Source organism: Patella vulgata, chromosome 1, assembly GCF_932274485.2.
Source record: "Patella vulgata chromosome 1, xgPatVulg1.2, whole genome shotgun sequence".
NCBI classification, from domain to species: Eukaryota; Metazoa; Mollusca; class Gastropoda; family Patellidae; genus Patella; species Patella vulgata.
In genome coordinates this window covers 54280383-54303126 of record NC_065879.2, presented here as the reverse complement: position 1 = coordinate 54303126, position 22744 = coordinate 54280383, and the positions used below count along the sequence as shown (strand labels likewise).

General features: G+C 35.3%; 1 protein-coding gene and 1 long non-coding RNA gene across 9 annotated transcripts in view; one reads left to right on the top strand and one right to left on the bottom strand.

Moving 5' to 3' along the window:
• The window catches only part of LOC126830780 (uncharacterized), a 76847-nt gene that overhangs the window by 12995 nt on the left and 41108 nt on the right, over positions 1-22744 (bottom strand). The window lies entirely within an intron of this gene.
• The window catches only part of LOC126830419 (uncharacterized), a 129230-nt gene that overhangs the window by 77633 nt on the left and 28853 nt on the right, over positions 1-22744 (top strand). For all 8 annotated transcript variants that reach the window (XR_008788511.1, XR_007683852.2, XR_007683851.2 and 5 more), the window contains one exon: positions 14375-14531. Coding sequence is in view for 4 of the 8 variants with exons in the window: in XM_050560815.2 (XP_050416772.1) it covers positions 14375-14531 (157 nt within the window). In the remaining 4 variants the exon portion in view is untranslated. The remainder of the gene's footprint in view (positions 1-14374; positions 14532-22744) is intronic.

Genomic DNA, 22744 nt, shown 5'->3' with positions numbered 1-22744 from the left:
AAATATTTCCAATTGTAAATTAGATTTACTGTGGAGTGAGGCACGAATTTCGGAATGCGATGATGTTTTGGGTGATTTCAACACCAGAGATGCTTCTTAAAGGAGACATACAATCCCTGCAATCGACCCATGACAATTTCTAGATATCAAAAGTAGTTTAGAGCTGTGATTAATTACAATGTTCGATTTGTGTATTCCACCAATGCTACTTCTATTTATATATACATGTATGCGAAGTGGATAATTATTTTGATATAATATTTGTATTTTCATCATTGTGTTCCATACAGTGCCGGCGCCAGCCGTCGGTGGTTGGAGGGGCAAAGCTGGGGCAAAGTCCAAGGTTAAGGGGGCAAAGGGGTAGGGAGGTCTCCTTCAGACAATTTTGAAAAACAGGCTGCCGTAAATGCAGCCTGGCAGTATTTCAGGCACTGATCGTTGAGGTAAAGTGTCAAACTAACAGACCTATGAACCACGACAAAGCCCAATCACGAGCGCCAAATTGGAGACCTTCCCCCGAAAATTTTGAAAAATAGACTGCGGGAGATGCTGTCTGACAGTATTCTGTTAGGCACTGATCGTCGTGGTAAATAGGTCTGACTAGATACCGTCCGTCGCCTGATCACTAGTTTATCGACCAGAGAACAAAATGTCAAACAAACGGACATGTGAACCTCAACGAAGTCCCCTTGTGAGCGCCAAAGCAGCGAGTCCTTGTGGGGGTATTGGGGACCTGATCACTATTCTATCTGACCACCGAGAGGGATGTGTCAAATGAACGGACTTGCAAACCTCTACAAAGCAACCGAAAATTTTGAAAAATTCACTCTCGGAAATGCAGTCTGGCAGTATTTCAGGCATTGATCGTCGAGATAAATATAGCTTACCAGATACCGCCTGTCGCCAAATCACTAGTTTATCCAAACAGACAGGAAAGTGTAAAACAGACGGAGTGAGTGGCTCAAAGTGAATGAATATTTTCATTTGTCGCGATATTTTGTGACATAGACTGCCGGAAATGCAGCCTTGCAGCATTTCAGACACTGGTTGTCGAGATAAATAGAGCTGACCAGATACTGTACGTCGCCAAATCACCAGCTTATCCGAATAGAGTGGGTCTATCAAGTGAATGTATATTCTCGCCGCGTTGACATATACCCAAAAACTTTGAAGATCGTAAAAAGCACTTCCCATGTGATTCACATGTTATTGTTTACAGTGGGTTTACAGCAGGTTTACAGCAGGATGGGCTTGGTAAGGAATCACTCAGACTCTACAACATGCAAGTATATGACTGAATGGGGATGTGGGATTTAAACAGTGTAGAAAGTATTGATTACCGAAACGTTTCACAAATACATTTTTTTTATTTTCTAGAATTATTGGGGGGGGGGGCAAACAGAGGGCAGACCAGATTTATTGGGGGGGGGGGGGCAAATGCTCCCCTTAGCGCCGCCACTGGTTCCATACATTTCTGTCTCCTCATTAACTATATGCTTTTTATCTGTTCGTAATAATATTATATTGTTAACGATTGTAAATATGGATCTAGTACTGTCAAGCTTAATGTAGGCTATAGTAACCTGTGATTGTTTCCCATAAACACTGTGTTCTGTTAAATAAAAGGGTGTTGATAAGAAAATTTGTTCGCAAACTAACTAATAAGTCCACAATAAATAAATACTTTAATTTTAACAAGCACACACCTGAGACATTATCAACAATGCGAAAGTAATTTAAAATGGCTGTTAAATCGAATAATGCCTAAAAGGAAGTTTAGTCTCCTTCAATTTTAAAATTCCTTGTTGTACTGATAACTTTGCCATAATTTCAAGTGCATAATTAATGTTGACATCAACATTATTGTCATCTGCCTTTCGAAGAAAGCAGAGAACTATTAAAATGGGCCTGTTCGTCTGTCTGTTCATCAAGCCATTTGGGACACAATAACTCTTATTGAGGTAGAATTTTTAAACTTGGTGTAGGTGTTGATTATGTGAATGGCTTGATGGAGTTCGAAGATGCGCATTTTATGTTTAGGATCAGCAGAGATAAGCAATTTGATTGGTTGATTGGTCATAATGTGGCACAAAATATGACCTTTGTCACCAGTCTTACACCAAGTTTGTTCAAATTTTGTCGCTCTTAAGTGATATTGTTGGCTTCCTGACTTGGTTAGCTAGCTTTGTTTCAGCTATGGACTCTAAATTTTAATTATGGTCACAAATTAGTGCTAATTAATTAGCTCTTAAGTAGCATTAGTACAGCATTTCATGCTCTTAAGCAGTCATTTTGTGCAGTGAAACTAATAGAAATGGTGTTAGAAAGAAAAATAATCCCGGACAAGACAATTTAATCAAATACACTCAAACGTCATTCTGTGACCTAAAATTTGACCTTTGACCCTTGTCACCTTTGAACCACTCTTAAGCAAGGTTTGTTCAACTTTTGTCGCTCTTAAGTGATATTTTTTGTTTCCTGACTTGGTTAGCTAGCTTTTAGGCTTGTTTCAGTTATGGACTCTAAATTTTAATTATGGTCATTGATTAGTGACCTTTGACCTTTGAACGAGTCTTAAGCAAGGTTTGTTCAACTTTTGTCGCTCTTAAGTGATATTTTGGTTTCCTGACTTGGTTAGCTAGCTTTTAGGCTTTGTTTCAGTTATAGGCCGTGGTGTGAAATTTCTAGCTAGTTTGCTTCTGTTTCTCATTCCCGACCATTTTCGGGTGAAAAAAAAACTACATCATCTAATTCTTCTAGTATTACTTTGTATTGTCACACAACTTTTCTTTTATCAATTCTTTGACATTTGATAGAAAACGGAAATTAAATATGGGCTTACTTGTCAATGTGCAATGGTATTTGAATTTCGCGGTGACTCGGTTTAAACAGATCACGTGACATAATTGGCCAATCAAGCATACACGACGATAAGTTCAACAGGTCATGTGGTGAAAGGTCACTGCTCTTTGTTTACGCTTTGATATTAACGGTACATGGCGGAAGGATAGCTAAAGTAAAACTGCATAGCTCGAATACATTTTGTTAAAACACTGAGCTAAAACCGTTCACTGCGACAAGCTGGGAAAAATTTAAGGTATGTGCTAACCAGTGGATCAAATTAGATGGAAATGTGCCAGAGACAAATGCCGATTTGCTGGACAAAGCTGAATCAGAACTCCAGTCAGGAATGTGCAGACAAAACTATCACTGGACTGGGGTATGGTAGAGGCTACTAGGCCTACTTATCACATTCCACGTCACCAAACTGTGTATGAAACATTATCACGATTCCTAAATTGTTGAAGAAAGTGATGTTTAGAAACAAGCAGCAAAAAAAAAAAAAAAAAAAAAAAGAGAAAGAGAATAAAATAATATAATAGGTCTGGTTAATTTGTTTAAGGGGATCGGATCATATCTTAACATTTTCCCCATTTTCTTGTAAATGCAAGCTGATGAAGATATTCTCCCAAATGCATGACAACCCAGACCAAGGACTACTACGCCCAAGACCACTCAGACCAATAGAGAAGTCCACTCAGTCAAAGACAGAAGACCACTATGGTTAAGACCGTGTCATCATTATTGAGGTGAAATACAATGTGCAGTACTCATACCCAACAAGTTGTTATGGAGAGAGAGAAATGGGGTTTAACGTCCACTCGACACAAACTAGGTCATTTTGGGACTAACATATGGTTTAATTTTTTTATTTCAATAATTCGCTTGCGGGTAGGGGTCTTTAACAGTGGGAGGAAAGAGGAGGACCCAGAGAAAACCCACGAGGTTGGACAGGCGACCCTACTCCTTGTCATGTACAACCAGGGATTCGAAATCACGCCTGTTGACTCAATGACAGGCTTTATGATACAGTGCGCACATGCTAACAATTCGGCCATCCAACCCCAATGTTATGGAGAAAATTAGAACCGAAATAGATGAGTTGGTACAAGTGCACTTACTTTTTTTGAAAAAAATATGTATGAAGAATTATTTCTGCCTTTGCATCACCAGTCAAAAAGGGGGCATATTCTGGCGCATTCCTCCCAGGTTGCCTGACTGTAGCTGTGGAAATTTAAACCCCTCTTGTTAAACTCTATTGAACAAATGACAGGGTTAGGGTGACTAGAGATCAAGCACCAAACAAAATTTTCAATGTGAATGTAAATCAAGCTGCATTACACTTTTACAGATAGATCAGTAATAGATGTACTTGTTACAAGTGAAAACTTTCTTGTATGGTTTTGTATATATTGTTCGAATATAAAAGTGACAGCCAAACATATGCTGACAGTGACATTGATTTTAATAGTGATGATGATATTGATGAAATTATGTGAGTAGGCCTACACCTGTATACATGTATTTTTGTAAGCGTTTTTTTAATATTACATATTTTAAATATGTTTTACTTAAATGTACTGTACATGTCAATAAATTTTCATATTATATTTTGTCACTTTATGCTTACTATATGTTTTTATTTTACTTTTTTATTCTAATTCATTTCCGACGGTTTCCCCTTGTCAGTGGTGGAGGCGGAGGGCTGACAAGGCACAAGGACAGCAGTCTAGTCGAGGTCCTGTGTATACATTGGTGTGCACGTAAAAAGATCCCTTGGCAGTTGTAATTTGATATAAACGTAGGCCATAGTGCTGTGCCCAGGCAAAATTTGCTTTTTAGCACACTATGGCGTATATGTACTTTTATTTACTGGTTGGTATATATCTTTCAATTTTGTACAGTGTATATGGGCACAAGACCTGATCTCTGTGTAAATACATGTATTCTGTGAATATAAGAACCTGAACAGCACATTAGAAACCGTTCTCCAGTATTAATACACTTTAAAAAATGATGATGTTATTATTATTATTATATACATTTTTCATTATTACTAGTGGTGTATGGTATTGTTGTGTACGAGGAAATTTATATAATTGCATTTGTTTATTTTTTTTAATTTCTTTCTTTAAATAAATGTAATCTTATACTCTCTTATAGGGGGTAGGAGAGTATAAGATTACATTTATTTAAAGAAAGAAATTAAAAAAAAAAAATTAAACAAATGCAATTATAGGGGTAGGGGATCACGGTGGCTAAGTGGGTAAGGCGCTGGCTCGCTAGCCTGGAGGTTGCGTGTTCAATCCCTGCATAGGCCGAGAAAGTTCATCCAGATTTTCCGGCATGGTGATGCAGGACGGAGGGGCTGACAAGGACAGCTGTCTAGTCGTTCGGATGGGACGAAAAACCGAGGTTCCGTGTACACATTGACGTGCACATAAAAGATCCCTTGACAGTTGGAATTCGATATAAGAGTAGGCCGTAGTGCCGCTGTCCGGGCAAAATTTCCCTCATAGCACACTGTATGGCGTATGCCCGTCTTCATTAGCCCAGTTCGGAGCAAAACAGTAGGACGTTAAACCCCATTTCATTTCATTTCATTTCTTATAGGGGGTTGGGTAGCCGAATGGGTAGCATATCATAAGGTCTGTCATTGAGTCCACTGGCGTGGTTTAGATTCCACGGTTGTACTTGACAAGGAGAAGGGTGGGCTATCCAACCTCATGGGTTTTCTCCGGGTCCTCCGTTTCCACCCACTGCTAAAGACCACTACACGCAAGCGAATTATTGGAATAAAATTGAACTAAAATTACCTAGTTTGTGTCGAGTGGAAGATAAACCCCATTTCTCTCTCTCTATACTCTTATAATAAGTCTATTGTTTTCTCGTTTTAAAAAAATAGTAAAATTAATGAAGGTGAATTATTATTAATTGTATCGATCAGATCACATGGTATTATTATTTTTGTTTTTTCTTAGCATTATATATAATTATAAGACCGAACCAGTATTTCAAGCATGCCAAAATCATTTTCATCTGTATTAAGTATATATTTCTCTTGGATATTGTTTCACTGAAATAGTTTTGAAGAAATACTTGTTTCCAGAAAATAAAAGATTCATTCAATCATTGGTGCTATTTCCTAATTATTGGCCATATTTATGCCACAGATCAGGGGTAAATCGTCTTTACCGTGTCAATGCAACATTTAACAGGTGATATTATCCAGTAATCCCGGCATATTTGCAGAGAAATTCTCTCAGACAAATGTAAACAATCCAACGTGTTCCGTCTCATAAAAGGTATTCACTGGTCTATTTATGGCTATCGACCCTTGACCTATGACGATCTTTGCTTTTATGGTTTCTGATTGGCTTAGAATTTGATTTTTTCACCCGATTATGGCTACACTTGACAAATATAGTTCGAGACGTAATTCGAGTGCAAGACGTATTGTGCAATGCATCGGAACAGAAAAGTATGCGACAGTGACGGCCTACTGGTTAAATTATGTAACAAAGCGTCAGATTTTCACCCGGAATTTGCTGGGACGCGATGAAACGATTTTCGGGGCTAAATCACAGCCTATTATGGACTCTAAATTTTAATTATGGTCATTTGTTAGTGACCTTTGACCTTTGTCACCCTTGAACGAGTCTTAAGCACGGTTTGTTCAACTTTTGTCGCTCTTAAGTGATATTTTTGGTTTCATGACTTGGTTAGCTAGCCTTTAGGCTTTGTTTCAGTTATGGGCTCTAAATTTTAATTACGGTCACTAATTAGTGCTAATTAATTAAGCTCTTAAGTAGCATTAGCACAACATTGTATGCTCTTAAGTCGTGCATTCTGTTTCTTAGTGTTAAGTGTGAAATGCTTGCAAAAAAAATGTAGATGGACATTGAATTTTAACTCCCATTAAATATGGGAGGGTTAGGGGGAGCGCTCCCAGGTATATGCACAGGTTACAAAACTTAAGACTTAGTTTTCCAAAATGATCTAGGGGTAAAATATGTGTCGTAGACCTCAAACCTTTTGGACTCAATATTTTGATTAAATCTCACTGGGCTCCCGGGTTAATACATTATGCAAGAGCTAAATCTGTCTATTGCAGGTCTTTCTTTAGGCCTAAAATGTTACCTAAATTATTAAGTAGACATTAATTAACCTATCCAGACCATAATCTTGCCGATTCTTTCAACCAGTTCTTTATTGAAAAGATAATCGACAAGTTTAAAGCTTGTGATCATATGGAATCCTTTCAAAGAACAACAAACTGTTGTATTGACATTAAATCTTGGATGAGTGACAATATGTTAAAGCTTAACACCGATAAAACAGAAGTCATGCTGTGTGGAACTAGACATCAGCTCAAAGTCATTAATCAAACATCATTAACGATTGCTGATTCTTCAATTGAAACTGTTGATTGTGTCAAGGATCTTGGGGTGTATTTGGATTCGGAATTAAGTATGAAAATTCAGGTTAATCAGCTATGCAGAATTTGCTATTTTCACTTAAGATCTATACGTCAAATATGCCACTTGATATCGAGAGAATCTGCCCACACATTAGTCCGCTCTTTAATACTTTCAAGGCTAGATTATTGCAATAGCTTACTTATCGGAAAAAATAAGAGCCTTGTTTCTAAATTACAACTAGTGCAAAATACAGCTGCCAGAATTGTGTCTCTTATCACTCCACACTTAAAAGACCTGCATTGGCTACCAGTCGAGAGCAGGATACAGTTCAAGTTAATGTGTATTACCTTCAAATGTCTACGAGGAGCTGCGCCTATCTACCTATCATCAACCATCTCTCCTTATGCGCCATCCAGATCTTTAAGATCCCAAAATGAACAAAAACTTGCAGTTTCAACTTTCAGGCTTAAATCTTTTGGACACCGATGTTTTGCTCACTGTGCACCTCAATGTTGGAACTCGTTACCATACAACATGAGGAACGCAAAAATTCTAGAATGTTTTAAGTCACAGTTAAAGACACACCTATTTCTAACAGCCTATGATTAAAGTATTAAGATAGACTCAGTTTGATAGTGGAGAGCCAAATATGCGCCATTATTATTATTATTATTTTTAATCAACTCTAGATGGCATCGCTAGCCTGCGATCTTTATTAGTGGATTGTGAGCCGATTTACTGCATAATTTTCCTTCACGATTTAACGATTAAATGGATAATCGAGACTATGCTGTTTATCCTACTGACTTTAGTAATGATGATCAAGGCTAGGTGGAAATAGTGGATCAATTTGAATGAAATTTTCAGCAAATTACCTTTACATTATCTAGTTTTTATACGCCCACATTAAAATGTGGTTGTATATTGTCGTCGCCCCCGTCCGTCCGGCGTCCATAATTGCTTTTGGATGCTCTAGAGGCTAAAGTTAATATCTGATTGACTTTAAATTTATGCACAGTGTTTAAGGTCTTGAGACGAAGAAGCCTATTGATTTTCAGCGATTTCCGATAATTACTGCCAGAGTTATGGCCCTTGATCACTTCAAAAAATCTTGTGGACGCTCTAAAGGCCAAAGTTAATATCCGATTGACCTTAAATTGATACACAGTGTTTAAGGTCATGAAATGAAGAAGCCTATTGATTTTCAGCGATTTCCGATAATTACTGCCAGAGTTATGGCCCTTGATCTTATGCACGCTCTAGTGGCTAAAGTTAATATCTGATTGACTTTAAATTTATACACAGTGTTTAAGGTCTTGAGACGAAGAAGCCTATTGATTTTCAGTGATTTTGGAAAATTACTGCCAGAGTTATGGCCCTTGATCACTTTGTGATGCTCTAAAGGCTAAAGTTATCATATGATTGACTTCAGTTTGATACACAGAGTTTAAGATCTTGAGACGAACAAGTATATTGATTTTCAATGAATTTTTATGACTTGAAAAGCTAAATCCATTTTATTAAAAGTTTTGTATACAAAACGTTAGCATGGGGCAGAACTTTATAAAAACCAAACAAATTCTAATGGTTTTCTGATAATTACTTCATGAGTTGTTGCTCTTAATCAGATTTGAGTGTATTATAAATGTTTCATTACCGAAAAAAGAAAAAATATGTGACAACTCTTGTTGACTGCCCGGACGATTTAGCTGCTGTGGGCGTATGTTTCGTTGACTGGCAACCTATCTTTAACTATTATAGTGAGAACTGCCAACTCGTTATCAAATCTCCCACAATGTATCTTTAATTATTCAGATTAACTTTCGTAGAGTTGCTTAGTTGCTATATAGGCCTATATTAAAATAGGCCTAGCTTGAGAAGCTAAGACCAGTAAAAATCAATAAATTACAGACTAATGTGAGTAATGCCAAATCAGTACCTATACTACGGGTTTAATAGATCACCTGCTGTTGTTTGTTTCTGAATCCCGATGACTTAACCGCTTATAAACTTGAGAGTGAGTGAAGCACACAAACATAAAAATCCTGGAGTATAAATTTAAAGTCAATCGGATGATAAATTTGGTCTCTACAGACCACAAGTGATCAAGGTCCATACCTCCGGCAGTAATTATTGGAAATTGTTGAAAGTCAATAGGCTTCGTTGTCTCATGACCTTAAACACTGTGTATAAATTTAAAGTCAATCAGCTGATAACTTGGTCTCTAGAAGGCCCACAAGATTTTTCAAAGTGATCAAGGGCAATAACTCTGAAAATCAACTGGCTTCTTCATCTCATACACTGTGCATAAATTTAAAGTCAATCGGATGATAAATTTGGTCGCTAGAGACACCACAAGATTTTTCAATGCGGTCAAGGGTCATTACTCTGGTAATAAATATCAGAAATTGTTGGAAATCAATAGGCATCTTCGTTTCATAACCTTAACCAATGTGTAGGCCTATAAATTTGAAGTCAATCAGATATTAATCTTAGCCTCTAGAGAGTGCATAAGATTTTTTCAGTGATCAACGGCCATAACACTTGCAGTAATTATCGGAAATTGTTAAAAATCACAAGGCTTCATTGTCTCTTAATCTTAAAGACCACATAAGACAAAAAATCTAAATCTAAATTAATTCGTCTGTTAATGTTTAAGTATCCGACAAGCCAAAACGCTTTTCAGTTTTTCAATTATGACCTTAATCTGGTTGATTGGCTGGTGACGTCACAGGCAGTACACATAGTATATACATTATCTATACAATATATCACTGTATGTACAATATAGCACTAGATAAGTGCATGGCTAGTACATTTTTAAACGCATCTCGGAGAAACTAAAGCCGTTGCCATTAATCTAAACCATAGTACTAATGAAACCATTTTTGTTATTCTTCAATGATTTTTTATCAATTATCAAACAGGGTTTTGAAATTAAACGGTATGAATAGTAACCAACGCTAAAAAACCCATATTAAACGATACATGTCATTTGGGACTCACGTCATTTGGGACTCAAAAAAATATGACCACAACTCGGGTATACAACGTTTTGGGACTCGGGATAATTTATTAGAAATAGGCCAATTCAAAACACGAAAGAAAATATTTATTAACATGAAACACGTGGTTAGTAAAAGGCTCAACCAAACGATAAAACATTAGTTCCACTTACGAAGTATTACTAAATATACACAAATTTTCAACAATATATTATTGTCAAGTTTTATACTCGCAGATAAAACAAAACAAAGGAGAACTAGCAGTGTTAATCGCGGTCTCAACAATCCCCGATCAACTAAATAAAACGAAAGACAACTAAGACAGCTGTTACTATATATCTCATAAATAAATAGTCCCAACTGTCGTTTATATTGAGTCCCAAATGTCGTTTGTGTTGAGTCCCAATTGACGCCAATCAAAGTCCCAAACGTCGTCAACTGAGTCCCAAATGTCGCTTATGTTGAGTCCCAAATGACGTGAGTCCCAAATGACGTGATACCATATTAAACGATACCACATTTGTAGTGTATAGAGGTCCCAATTTTTATCCGATTTTGTTGAAACTTGAAATGTAAGTTTATAACCCAAAGATCTTGGTTCCTTTCGATATTTGCACATATCGAATTGTAATTTCCTGAATTATTGCCCTTGATTGTAGGAAAAATCACTTTCTTTTTAGCTTGTTCTCTATCCATCTCTCGAAAATATGGGCGTATCCTGCCTGGCAGCCGCTGGTATGCAACTAGCAATGGAATTACGTAATTTACGGTTCTTTATTTTAACAACCTCCACAAAATACCCTTTTTAAACCATTTTTTATCATATTTTCACAAAAAACGATTGATTTAATGAAAAAAAAGATGCTTTTTTGAAGCATTTAGTGCGAACAAAATTTTTTCGGTACTTTTGACCCATTGAGTGTATATTGCTGTGTATATATAAATAGAGCTGTCGGAATGTTTATTCTTTAATTACCTATATACAGTCGGGTGTGTATTCATTAACGCCTGACTGATTCCTTAATCCCCTAATAAAATAAAACAATTGAATTTAGAATTTGTTTTTAATGTACCGCTCACTCTCTTTTCTCACAACAGCGATTTTAATACTGTGTTTTAAAGTGACTTTTTCGTACAGTCCCTCTACCATTGTGTGCAGTCCAAACGATTTGAGATACATTTTCGTCAAAAGAGTATTGTGGTTCTAATTTCCCAGTAAAAAGATGTGGTCATGCAAAACGTATCATAAAAGTCAAACATGATTGAAACGCGATTTGTAAATGACGATCTGTTATCGGAGTAGCCAACTGTATCTCGTATTCCTGTAGCCATCGTACGGCGCCTTTCTTTCTGCATGTGGATTTGACTTCATTACTCTGAAATAGACCTTACAAATGAAGTACGAAAAAATATCTCAATATACGTTAGAATTAACAGTACAAATAAATTTTGTTGGTATATGGAATAACAGATTGAGAAGGGTCATCTAACTATCTTGTGTATTGATAAAAGTGTAGTGTCGTTTATATCTGTCATTAATCTATCCCACTAAAGTTGCAGACATGGGGTCATAAATTAATTAAGAATGCTGATTAGGTAATTATATTTTTTTACACCGGCCAGATCAAAGGTGGAACGTGTGCGTAATACCCCATGAACGAAGTAATCGTACACACGTTAATTGTAAAATATAATTAAGCTTTACTCATCATTTGTTTATAATTATTATAATTACAAGTTTTTTATAATTATTATTTACCCATTAATCAATTAGCTTTGCTCACCGATGTTTTTGTAATAAAGTAGCCTTGACTTGATATGAAATCTGAATATAAATTATTCGATGGATAAACGTTTGTGATAAGATAAGGTTATAATGTCTAACATCGTTTAACTTTGTTTTATAATAAAGGTATTTTACAATTACATTGACAGTTTAATCACTCACCAAACGGCATCAGGAACTCCATGTATGATCAAGTGTATTTAATATTCATGTCCATGAATCCCGTGCACTATTTGCGCCAAAGGTTAACCTCATTTACTACGGTCGTAGTGCATGGAACCATACATGGTAATAAGATTCCCAGCGTTGATTGGCTGAGAAATGAGGGCGATCTATTGTTATGCATAGTCATCGGAAAATTCCATATTTGCTGTGAATTTCAAAAGTTGTTCTTTGTGTATAGAAATGGTCATAATTATTATATATAGCTAATAATGAATATATCGACAAATGACTGGCACCATTTGTATTTCTGTACTTTGTGATCAAGTATTACAGGGTTATCCAAATTAAATGCGTTAATTACTTTGGGTCGTCTTCAGTTGACATGTGGCCTATTTAAACAAAGGCAGCTTAAAGATACATTATGGGAGATAAGATAAAGAGATGGCAGTTCTCGCTATATTAGTTAAAAACTAGATAGTGTAAAGGTAATTTGCTGAATATTTCAGTCAAATTGATCCACTTTGAGCCGAGAAAGAAGCGGGTGAAATTTTTGCATAGTCTCGGTCATTATTACTAAAATCATTGATATAAACAGCATAGTCTCGATTATCCACTTTTTTTTATTTAATTATCAATGGCCGTTAGCGGCATATAGGAATCTAATCCAGCAAACATCGAAGGCTAGCCTTGACATCGAGAGGTTATTATGGTCTGGATAAGTTAATTAATGTCTAATTGATAATTTAGATAACATTTCAGGCCTAAAGAAAGACTTGTAATAAGCAGATTTTGCTCTTGCATAATGCATGTTTAAATGGATCTACGGCATTTTGAATTCACTCTAAAATATTCCAATTACAAATGTCTAATCTATAACAATGTAAGACAATAATTCGGTGATTATGATAAGGTCAGTCATGTGGTAATTGGACCGTCACTAGACGCTTGTGAACTGGTGGTGTGTATTAATAGTGCTATATTGTACATACAGTGATATATTGTATATATAGATAATGTATATACTATGTGTACTGCCTGTGACGTCACCAGCCAATCAACCAGATTAAGGTCGTAATTGAAAAACTGAAAAGCGTTTTGGCTTGTCGGATACTTAAACTTTAACAGCCGAATTAATTTAGATTTAGATTTTTTGTCTTATGTGGTCTTTAAGATTAAGAGACAATGAAGCCTTGTGATTTTTAACAATTTCCGATAATTACTGCCAGTGTTATGGCCGTTGATCACTGAAAAAATCTTATGCACTCTCTAGAGGCTAAGATTAATATCTGATTGACTTCAAATTTATAGGCCTACACATTGGTTAAGGTCATGAAACGAAGAAGCCTATTGATTTCCAACAATTTCTGATAATTATTACCAGAGTAATGACCCTTGACTGCATTGAAAAATCTTGTGGTGTCTCTAGCGACCAAATTTATCATCCGATTGACTTTAAATTTATGCACAGTGTATGAGATGAAGAAGCCAGTTGATTTTCAGAGTTATTGCCCTTGATCACTTTGAAAAATCTTGTGGGCCTTCTAGAGACCAAGTTATCAGCTGATTGACTTTAAATTTATACACAGTGTTCAAGGTCATGAGACAACGAAGCCTATTGACTTTCAACAATTTCCAATAATTACTGCCGGAGGTATGGACCTTGATCACTCGTGGTCTGTAGAGACCAAATTTATCATCCGATTGACTTTAAATTTATACTCAGTGTTTAAGGTCATGAGACAACAAAGCCTGTTGATTTCAAATAGTTTCTGATAAATATTGCCAGAGTTATGGCCCTTGATTTTCAACATTTTCAGATAAATAGTTTTTAAAAATTTGTGATATTACATGTTTTGTATACTAAACGTTAGCATGGGGCAGAACTAGAAGACAAACAAATTCAAATGATTTATGATTATTTCTTTATTGGTGTGTTGTTACTCTTAATCAGATTTTAGTGTGCTGTACATTTTTTCATTACCAACTAAAGAAAAAATAAGACTACCCTTGTTGACTCCTCGGACTACTTAGCTGCTGTGGGTGTATGTTTCATTGCCTGGCAACCTATCTTTTCATCTTTTAAAGGGTAATATTTAAGAAAGGCCATATTCTTTTGAAATAAAGTAATTATTACTGATTACACTGATATATTATAGGTATTTGATTGTAATGCTAGATATATTTATCCGTGGAAGTGGTGTTCTAGTGGACAGTTTGCTATGGTTGTATTAGACAGACGAGGAGGTAGATCAACAGTACGAGACATGACAGTGTCGATTCTAGCTGAACATGCTCTTAATACTCAAAGAACAGGTACGTAATTCCACATTTCATTTATCAACATCTTATATTGCCCATATATTATTCATCTAGTAAAAATCAAGTTACAAATCATATTGCCTTTAACAAACTAAAATGCTGGCTGTGGCATTATAATGGTGACCATAAATCACAGTTTATAAACAAAACCAGATTTGTGTGCTATACACAGCTGCTCTTCCTTCTTTTTAAACATGTGTCTGTGGGACAATACACTAAGAAAGGCGTTGGATCCAAGAAATTTTATATCACAGACACTGCTTTGTTACTTTTATAACATCACATGACGTTTTCATTTATTCAGTTTATCAATGTCAAAATGACCTTGCTCCCTTATATTTGTTTGAACTTTTGACAAACTATAAATCTAAACGTACTCTAAGGTTGCATAACAAAAATATACTTGCTGTTCCTAAAAGACAACTAAAACAATTTGGTGATAAAAGTTTCATTTGCACCTCGCCTTTGGAATCAGTTACCAGTAAACATTAGAAAATCTCAAACTTTCACGACCTTTAAGTCACAACTAAAAACTCATTTGTTTAAACTCTATTATCCAGATTATAAACAGATTGTTTTATGTGTGTTTTTATTGACAAGAGACTCCTTAAATGTGGCACTTTGTGCATGCGTATATGGATGGATTATTAAGCGCATTACAAATATACATTATTATTATTATTTAAAGAGCACATAAAATGATCATATCAAAATCGTATGTACTTAAAGACAGTATTTATTATAAACACTTTAGTCAATTGCACACCAATCTAATTTTTTTTATAACAGCCTTAATCTAGTTGATTGGCGCTTGACGTCACAGGGACTACATATCACTGTATACACAAGCTGATGCTGGCTGTACTAATTATTACCCAAATTATAGAAAGCCCAAATTCTATATACAGTAGGCCTTTCTGGTGTAGCATTATAACTTATGACTGGATTATAGAGTAAATTTACTAATGCCACATTTAAATTCAATCGAAATGATTTGGTAAACACTATTTAACATGTAAATTCAAAGTAAATCAAATATTGCATGGGAATTTAATTTTAAAAACCTTGTGCCCTTTTCGCAAGCATATTTCCCCCACTTTTCGAAGAAAACGGGACTATTAAAATGGGTTCGTCCATCCGTCTGTCTGTCTGTCTATCCGTCCGTCTGTCTGCCCGTCACACCTTTTGGGACACAATAACTCTCCTTCTAATTGAGCTAGAATGTTCAAACTTGGTGTGGGTGTTTATTAGGTCAATGCCTTGATGGAGTTCGAAGATGAGCATTTTCTGCTTAGGGTAAGCAGAGATAAGCAATTTGATTGGTTGATGCTTTGGGACACAATAACTTTAGTTCTAATTAAGTGAGAGTGATGAAACTTGGTGTATAGTTTCATTACATCAATACCTTGACTAACTTCCATAATGGGCATTTTCTGCTCAGGGTAAGCAGAGCGATAAACAATTTGATTGGCTGAGACTTTGGAACACAATAACTCTCATTCTAATTGAGCTATAAAGTTCAAACTTGGTGTAGGTGTTTATTAGGTCAATGCCTTGATGGAGTTTAAAGATGAGCATTTTCTGCTTAGGGTAAGCAGAGATAAACAATTTGATTGGTTAATGCTTTGGGACACAATAACTTTAATTCTAATTAAGTGAGAGTGATGAAATTTAGTGTATAGTTTTATTACATCAATACCTTAACTAAATTCAATAATGGGCATTTTCTGCTCAGGGTAAGCAGAGTGATAAGTGATTTGATTGGTGGGGGTTGGATGGCTGAATGGTTAGCACGTGCGTGCTGTATCATAAAGTCTGTCATTGAGTCTACTGGTGTGGTTTCGAATCCCCAGTTGTACGTGACAAGGAGTAGTGTCGCCTGTCCAACCTCGTGGGTTTTCTCCGGGTCCTCCGGTTTCCTCCCACTGCTAAAGACCCCTACGCGCAAGTGAATTATTGAAATAAAATTGAACCATGTGTTAGTCCCGAAATGACCTAGTTTGTGTCGAGTGGACGTTAAAACCCATTTCTCTCTCTCTCGATTTGATTGGTCGAGACTTTGGAACACACTAACTCTCATTCTAATTGAGCTAGAATGTGCACACTTGGCGTAGGTGTTAATTAGGTGAATGTCTTGATGGAGTTCGAAGATGAGCATTGTCTGCTTATGGTAAGCAGAGATAAGCAATCTGATTGAATGATGCTTTGGGGCACGATAACTTTGGTTTTAATTAAGTGAAAGTGATGAAACTCCGAGTATAGATTCATTATATCATTACCATGACTAAGTTTGATGATGAGAATTTTCTGCTTAGGCTGTGGGACAAGATAACTTTGATTGTATCTGATAGAGAGTGATGAAACTTAGTGCATAGTTGATAACTTCAATAACTTCAATAACTTCTTCACAACAGTTGCATCAACTATTGTGCAAAAGTTACCTCCCCCTAGCAATCGGTTTAACTTCAAATTGCTTCTGTTACAGAATTTTTACACCAAAAAGAATGTACATAAAAGCACTTTTAATTTACATCATGTAACTGAAGATTTTATTTACAAGCAACTTTGTTCTCTTAATCCGAAAAAAAGTACAGGTCTCGATGAGATCCCGGCAAGATTCTTAAAAGATGGCGCTGACATCTTAAAAGTTCACATTCAATTTCTTATCAATTTATCTATATCAGAAAACACCGTACCTGGTGATTTGAAGCTAGCTAGAGTCAAACATTTGTACAAAAAGAATAGCTCTTTGGACGTTAGTAACTACCGACCTGTAAGTGGCCTGAGTATTGTCTCAAAATTACTTGAAAAATCTATTTACATTCAATTAGAGTCATATCTCACCCAAAACAACCTTCTCTATGAGTTTCAGTCCGGTTTTCGTGGACGCTACTCTACTGACTCATGTCTTATGCACCTTCTGGACCACTTGAAAGACCAAAATGCAAAAGGTCTTTTTACAGGGATGATAATGCTTGACCTCCAGAAGGCATTTGACACTGTTGATCCTTATGTCTTATGTGAGAAACTAAAACTGCTGGGCGTTCAGTCCACTGATTGGTTTTGTTCATATCTAACATTTAGGAAACAAGTAGTTAGTATTGCTGATACGTTATCCGAACCTGCTTCCATAACCTGTGGCGTGCCCCAGGGTAGTATCTTGGGACCGTTATTATTTCTGTGCTATGTAAACGATATGGTTATCAGTATCCCCTCAAAATGTAAACTTATTTTATATGCAGATGACAGTACAATATTATTTTCCGATCAGAATCCTGAAGTTGTTTCACAAACACTTGGCTGTGCTGTTTATTCCTGTTCAGAATGGCTCATCGATAATAAACTGTCGCTCCATCTCGGTAAAACCGAGTGTATTCTCTTCGGGCCTAAACGTAAACTAAGGAGTATCAAAGAGTTTACAATAACCTGCAATAACCATACCGTAAAAGCAACAGATAACCTTAAATATTTGGGTCTACGTTTTGACAAATACTTGTCTGGTGAGGACACTGTTAACAGCATTATTAAGAAAGCAAATTCAAGATTAAAATTTCTGTTTCGCTATAATAAATGCCTTAGCAAAAAAAACAAAAATTTACTTTGTTCTGCACTTATTCAGTGCCACTTTGATTATGCCTGCTCAGCCTGGTATTCTGGTATGAATCAATCACTTAAAAATAAATTACAAGTCGTTCAAAATAAGGTTCTTAGATTTGTGAATGGGCTAGGACGTAGAGATCATGTTTCATATTCTGATTTGAATATACTTAATGTTGAAAACCGAGTTAAACAGTTAAAACTCAATCACGTACATAAGATTTTTCATAATAATTGTCCATCATACCTTAAATCAAAATTCAAATGTGTTAGAGATACTCATCAATATGGCACAAGATCTAGTTTATTCAATTTTGCGGTTCCAAAATGCTCGGGTAGAGATCAGCTCAGTAGTTGTGCCTTTTGCTATTTAGGAATTTATGGGATTGATATTTTGTGTGTTTCCATGGAAACAAATTTGACTTAGTTTTTGGTGTATAATTTTGTTCCAAGAGCATATCTCATAAACCATTCAAGATATCTTTTTGAAACTTTGTACAGACATCTACCCATTACAGTAGTCGTGCCTTTTGCTATTTAGAAATTTCTGAGATTTATATTTTTTGTGTTTCCATGGAAACAAAAATGACTTAGTTTTTGGTGTACAATTTTGTTTCTGAAGCATATCTTATAAACTGTTCAAGATATCTTTCTGAAACTTTGTACAGACATCTACCCATTATAGTAGTTGTGCCTTTTGCTATTTAGGAATTTATGGGATAGATATTTTGTGTAATTCCATGGAAACAAATTTGACTTAATTTTTGGTGTACAATTTTGTTTCCGGAGCATATCTCATAAACCATTCAAGATATCTTTCTGAAACTTTGTACACACATCAACCTATTACATTAGTTGTGCCTTTTGCTATTTAGGAATTTCTGGAAACACATAAAATTATCAAATCTGAGAAATTCAAAATAAGAGGATGTAGAACTTACATTATGTGCACCTGTAATACCAATTTTTTTTCAGTTATAGTATATGATCCACTCATTATTTACTTTACGAAAGTCTAACATGATCAACATATTGTATTTTGTTAAGTTCACTTTTTTGTATAATTGTTACTTGAATATCTTTATTTTGCCGCTTCATTGTTATGCTTTCATAAACCATTTTTTCATCAGTTTCTGGACATTCCTAAAGGAGAAGAGATGTTTGTAGTTAATCATTTACTCTTAAAACTCATTTAAATACACATTCAACTATTCATCATTAATTTTAAAAACCTTGCTTGTATACATGTACATTTATTACTGTTACAGAGAGGAAGAAACATGAATAAATGTGAAGATTGTACTAAATCATTTACATGCCAGCGTAAGTGTCTGCAGTACAATCGTAATGATACATTGCATAAATTATAGGATATATGATTCCTATTCTAGGTTATTTGGGTATTTGCAAATGTACTATTCTTTCATTGATTGGCTCAAAACTTTGTAACAATACAAACAGCTACATGTATACATTACCAATAGCATAAAGAAGTTATTTTTCCTTATTTCTTCCAAACAAGTGCAAGGGCGCGGGATGTTGATGACTAGTCATCTTGTTTTAATTCAGTTGTGTGACAAAGATAACAGAACACATGTGCAGTTGTGACGGCTTCTTTGATGATCAACATGCTAAACTTGATTACCCAATCAACAATATTAATCTCCTGAACACTATGTGCTAATTACATGTAGTTAGTGAGATAAACAGCTGAACAGAAGTTATTCTGATAAAAGGTTTTTTTTGTTTTTTTATAAACAATATTTTATTCTCAGAAAAGGATTGAGGAACAGGCTAGGACTATATTCATAATAAGCTAAATACGGATTACTAATGTATGAAAGCTGATGAACCATTCTCCATTTTCCAAATGACCAATAACATAAATAGTACAAATGATGATGGACTAAATTTATATGATTATTACTGGAAACCCATTTGTTCGTCAAAGCCAACATAATTAGGGTTTCATTATTAGGCTTTCAGACTTAGTGGTTACTAAAATTATCAAAGTCTGAAAGCCTATTGTGATTACTAAAATTATTATATGCCCACATTGAAATGTGGACGTACATTGCCGTCGCCCCCGTCGGTTCGTCCATCGTCCACAATTTCTTGTGAACGCTCTAAAGCCAAAAGTTATCATCCAATTGTTTTAAAATAAATATATGTTGTTTACATTAGTGAAATGAAGAAGCCTATTTAATTTCAATAATTTACGTTTATTACGTCTAGAGTTATGGCCCTTGTTTCACTTTGTTGAACCTTGTGAACGTTCTAATGCCAAAAGTTAACATACGATCTTTCTGAAATTTACATGCATTATTAAAATTAGTGAAACGAAGAAGCTTATTGAATTTCGGCAATTTCCGTTCATTACGTCTAGAGTTATAGCCCTTGTTTCACTTTATTGAACCTTGTGAACGCTCTAACACCAAAAGTTATCATCTGATCTTTCTGAAATTTATATGCATTATTTAGATTACTGAAACAAAGAAGCCTATTGAATTTCGGTAATTTCTGTTTATTATGTCTAGAGTTATGGCCCTTGTTTCACTGTATTGAACCTTGTGAACGCTCTAACACCAAAAGTTATCATCTGATCTTTCTGAAATTTATATGCATTATTTAGATTACTGAAACAAAGAAGCCTATTGAATTTCGGTAATTTCTGTTTATTATGTCTAGAGTTATGGCCCTTGTTTCACTGTATTGAACCTTGTGAACGTTCCAACGTCAAAAGTTATCACCCGATCTTTGTGAAATTTATATGCATGATTTAAATTAGTGAAACGAAAAAGCCTATTGACTTTCAGCAATTTACAATAATTACTTCTAGAGTTATTGCCCTTGTTTCACTTTGTTAAACCTTGTTAATGCTCGATTAATGATAGTTATCATCCGATATGTGTGAAATTTATATGCATCATTTAAATTTGTGAAACAGGTCTATTGAATTTCAGCAATTTCCATCAATAATTTCTAGAGTTATGGCAATTGTGAGCGTTTGAATGACAAAAGTGATCATGTGATCTGTATGAAATTTATATGCATTATTTGAATTAGTAAAACGAAAAAGCCTGTCAAATTTCAACAATTTCTGTAGATTACTTCCAGAGTTGAGACCCTTGTTTCAGTTTGTAGAACCTTGTAAACCCTCAAATGACAAATTTTATAATCTGATCTGTATGGAACTGTCTTGTAAAGGCCCCCAATTACCTACAAAGGAATAAATATGCGACAACCCTTGACGACCGCTCGGACGATTTAGCTGCTGTGGGCGTATGTTTTGTTGCCTGGCAACCTATCTTTATTATTGGTATAATTATTTTCCTCGGGAGCCTATTCCTCAGTGCCTGTAACACAGATACTGATCTGGGACCTAATTTTTTATTGAAAACCATGTGGTGGCTACTTGATCAACTACTTTTGAAACTTCTGCGCAGACCGGAAATGGTCAGATTCAGTAGGGTGCCAAACAAATGACATTAGCGGAAACCCTGAGTCTTTTCTGGTAAGATAGCAGTTGAATATTTTGAAATCTTGAAACTTTGTTGTTGACTTATATTGTTCAAAAATTGCAAACATGTCGTTTACGAGACAATTTTTGTTAATTTTCAAAATATTCAAATTTGACCTACATTATTGGATACCGAAGGTCAATTCGATTCCAGTAATGTAAGTTTCATTCAGAGTTATCGCCCTTTTTCGATTTTTTTTCGAATTTTCTGCCCTTTTTGTATTCTTTTTACGACCAAATCTTTGTTTCTGAAACTTCTGGAGCATGAAGTCATATGGCCATACCAAGGGATAAAGTAATTTCAACAATGATCTGTAGACTGGAAGTAGTCGAAATAAAGTCCGATATATTGAAAACAATGCAAAAAATGGATGCTTTTGGGAAAAACAGGATTTCTCCGTCCAATATCACCGGATTAAACCAATTAAGGTAGCATTGAGTGGCCTGATGAATAAAACTATTGTGTGATACCCAATTCATACAGATACGGTGATCAGACGGCAAAATATGGCACGCTGAAAATCAAGTATTTATTGATTTGGAGCGTTTTTTGACGCCTGTATCTCAAAAACTGCTCCAGCGATTTTTCTTAAACATTCCTTATCTTTATACTGATGTTCATGAAGACATTCAATAAGTCTTTGAAATAACTGGAACAGGAGAAAAAAGGGACTAAAAATCGAAAAAAGTCGAAAAATCGTTAAATTTTGTAAAATGCTTTATTATATATTTTTACAGATTTTCAAAAAAGGTTTATATATTAAGATAGCTGATCTAATGACAATTCTTATAATGTATAATATGTATTGAGTTATCGAAATTTAATTTTCAATATTTTGACATTTTTGTATTTATGGCACGTTTGAACATGGGATTCCTCATGGTAATTTCATCTGATCAGATAATGTAACATATCATTATAGAACCCTGCGACCATTCAATTGCCCAAACTGGTTATTGAAACTGTCCCCATAATGATCTCCATACTGGAAGTATTCACAAAAAAAGGTTAAAAAATTGGTGCTCACTGTCAGATATTAACGGACCAAAACAACTAAAGTGGCGTTGGATCATCCCATGGATGGACTAT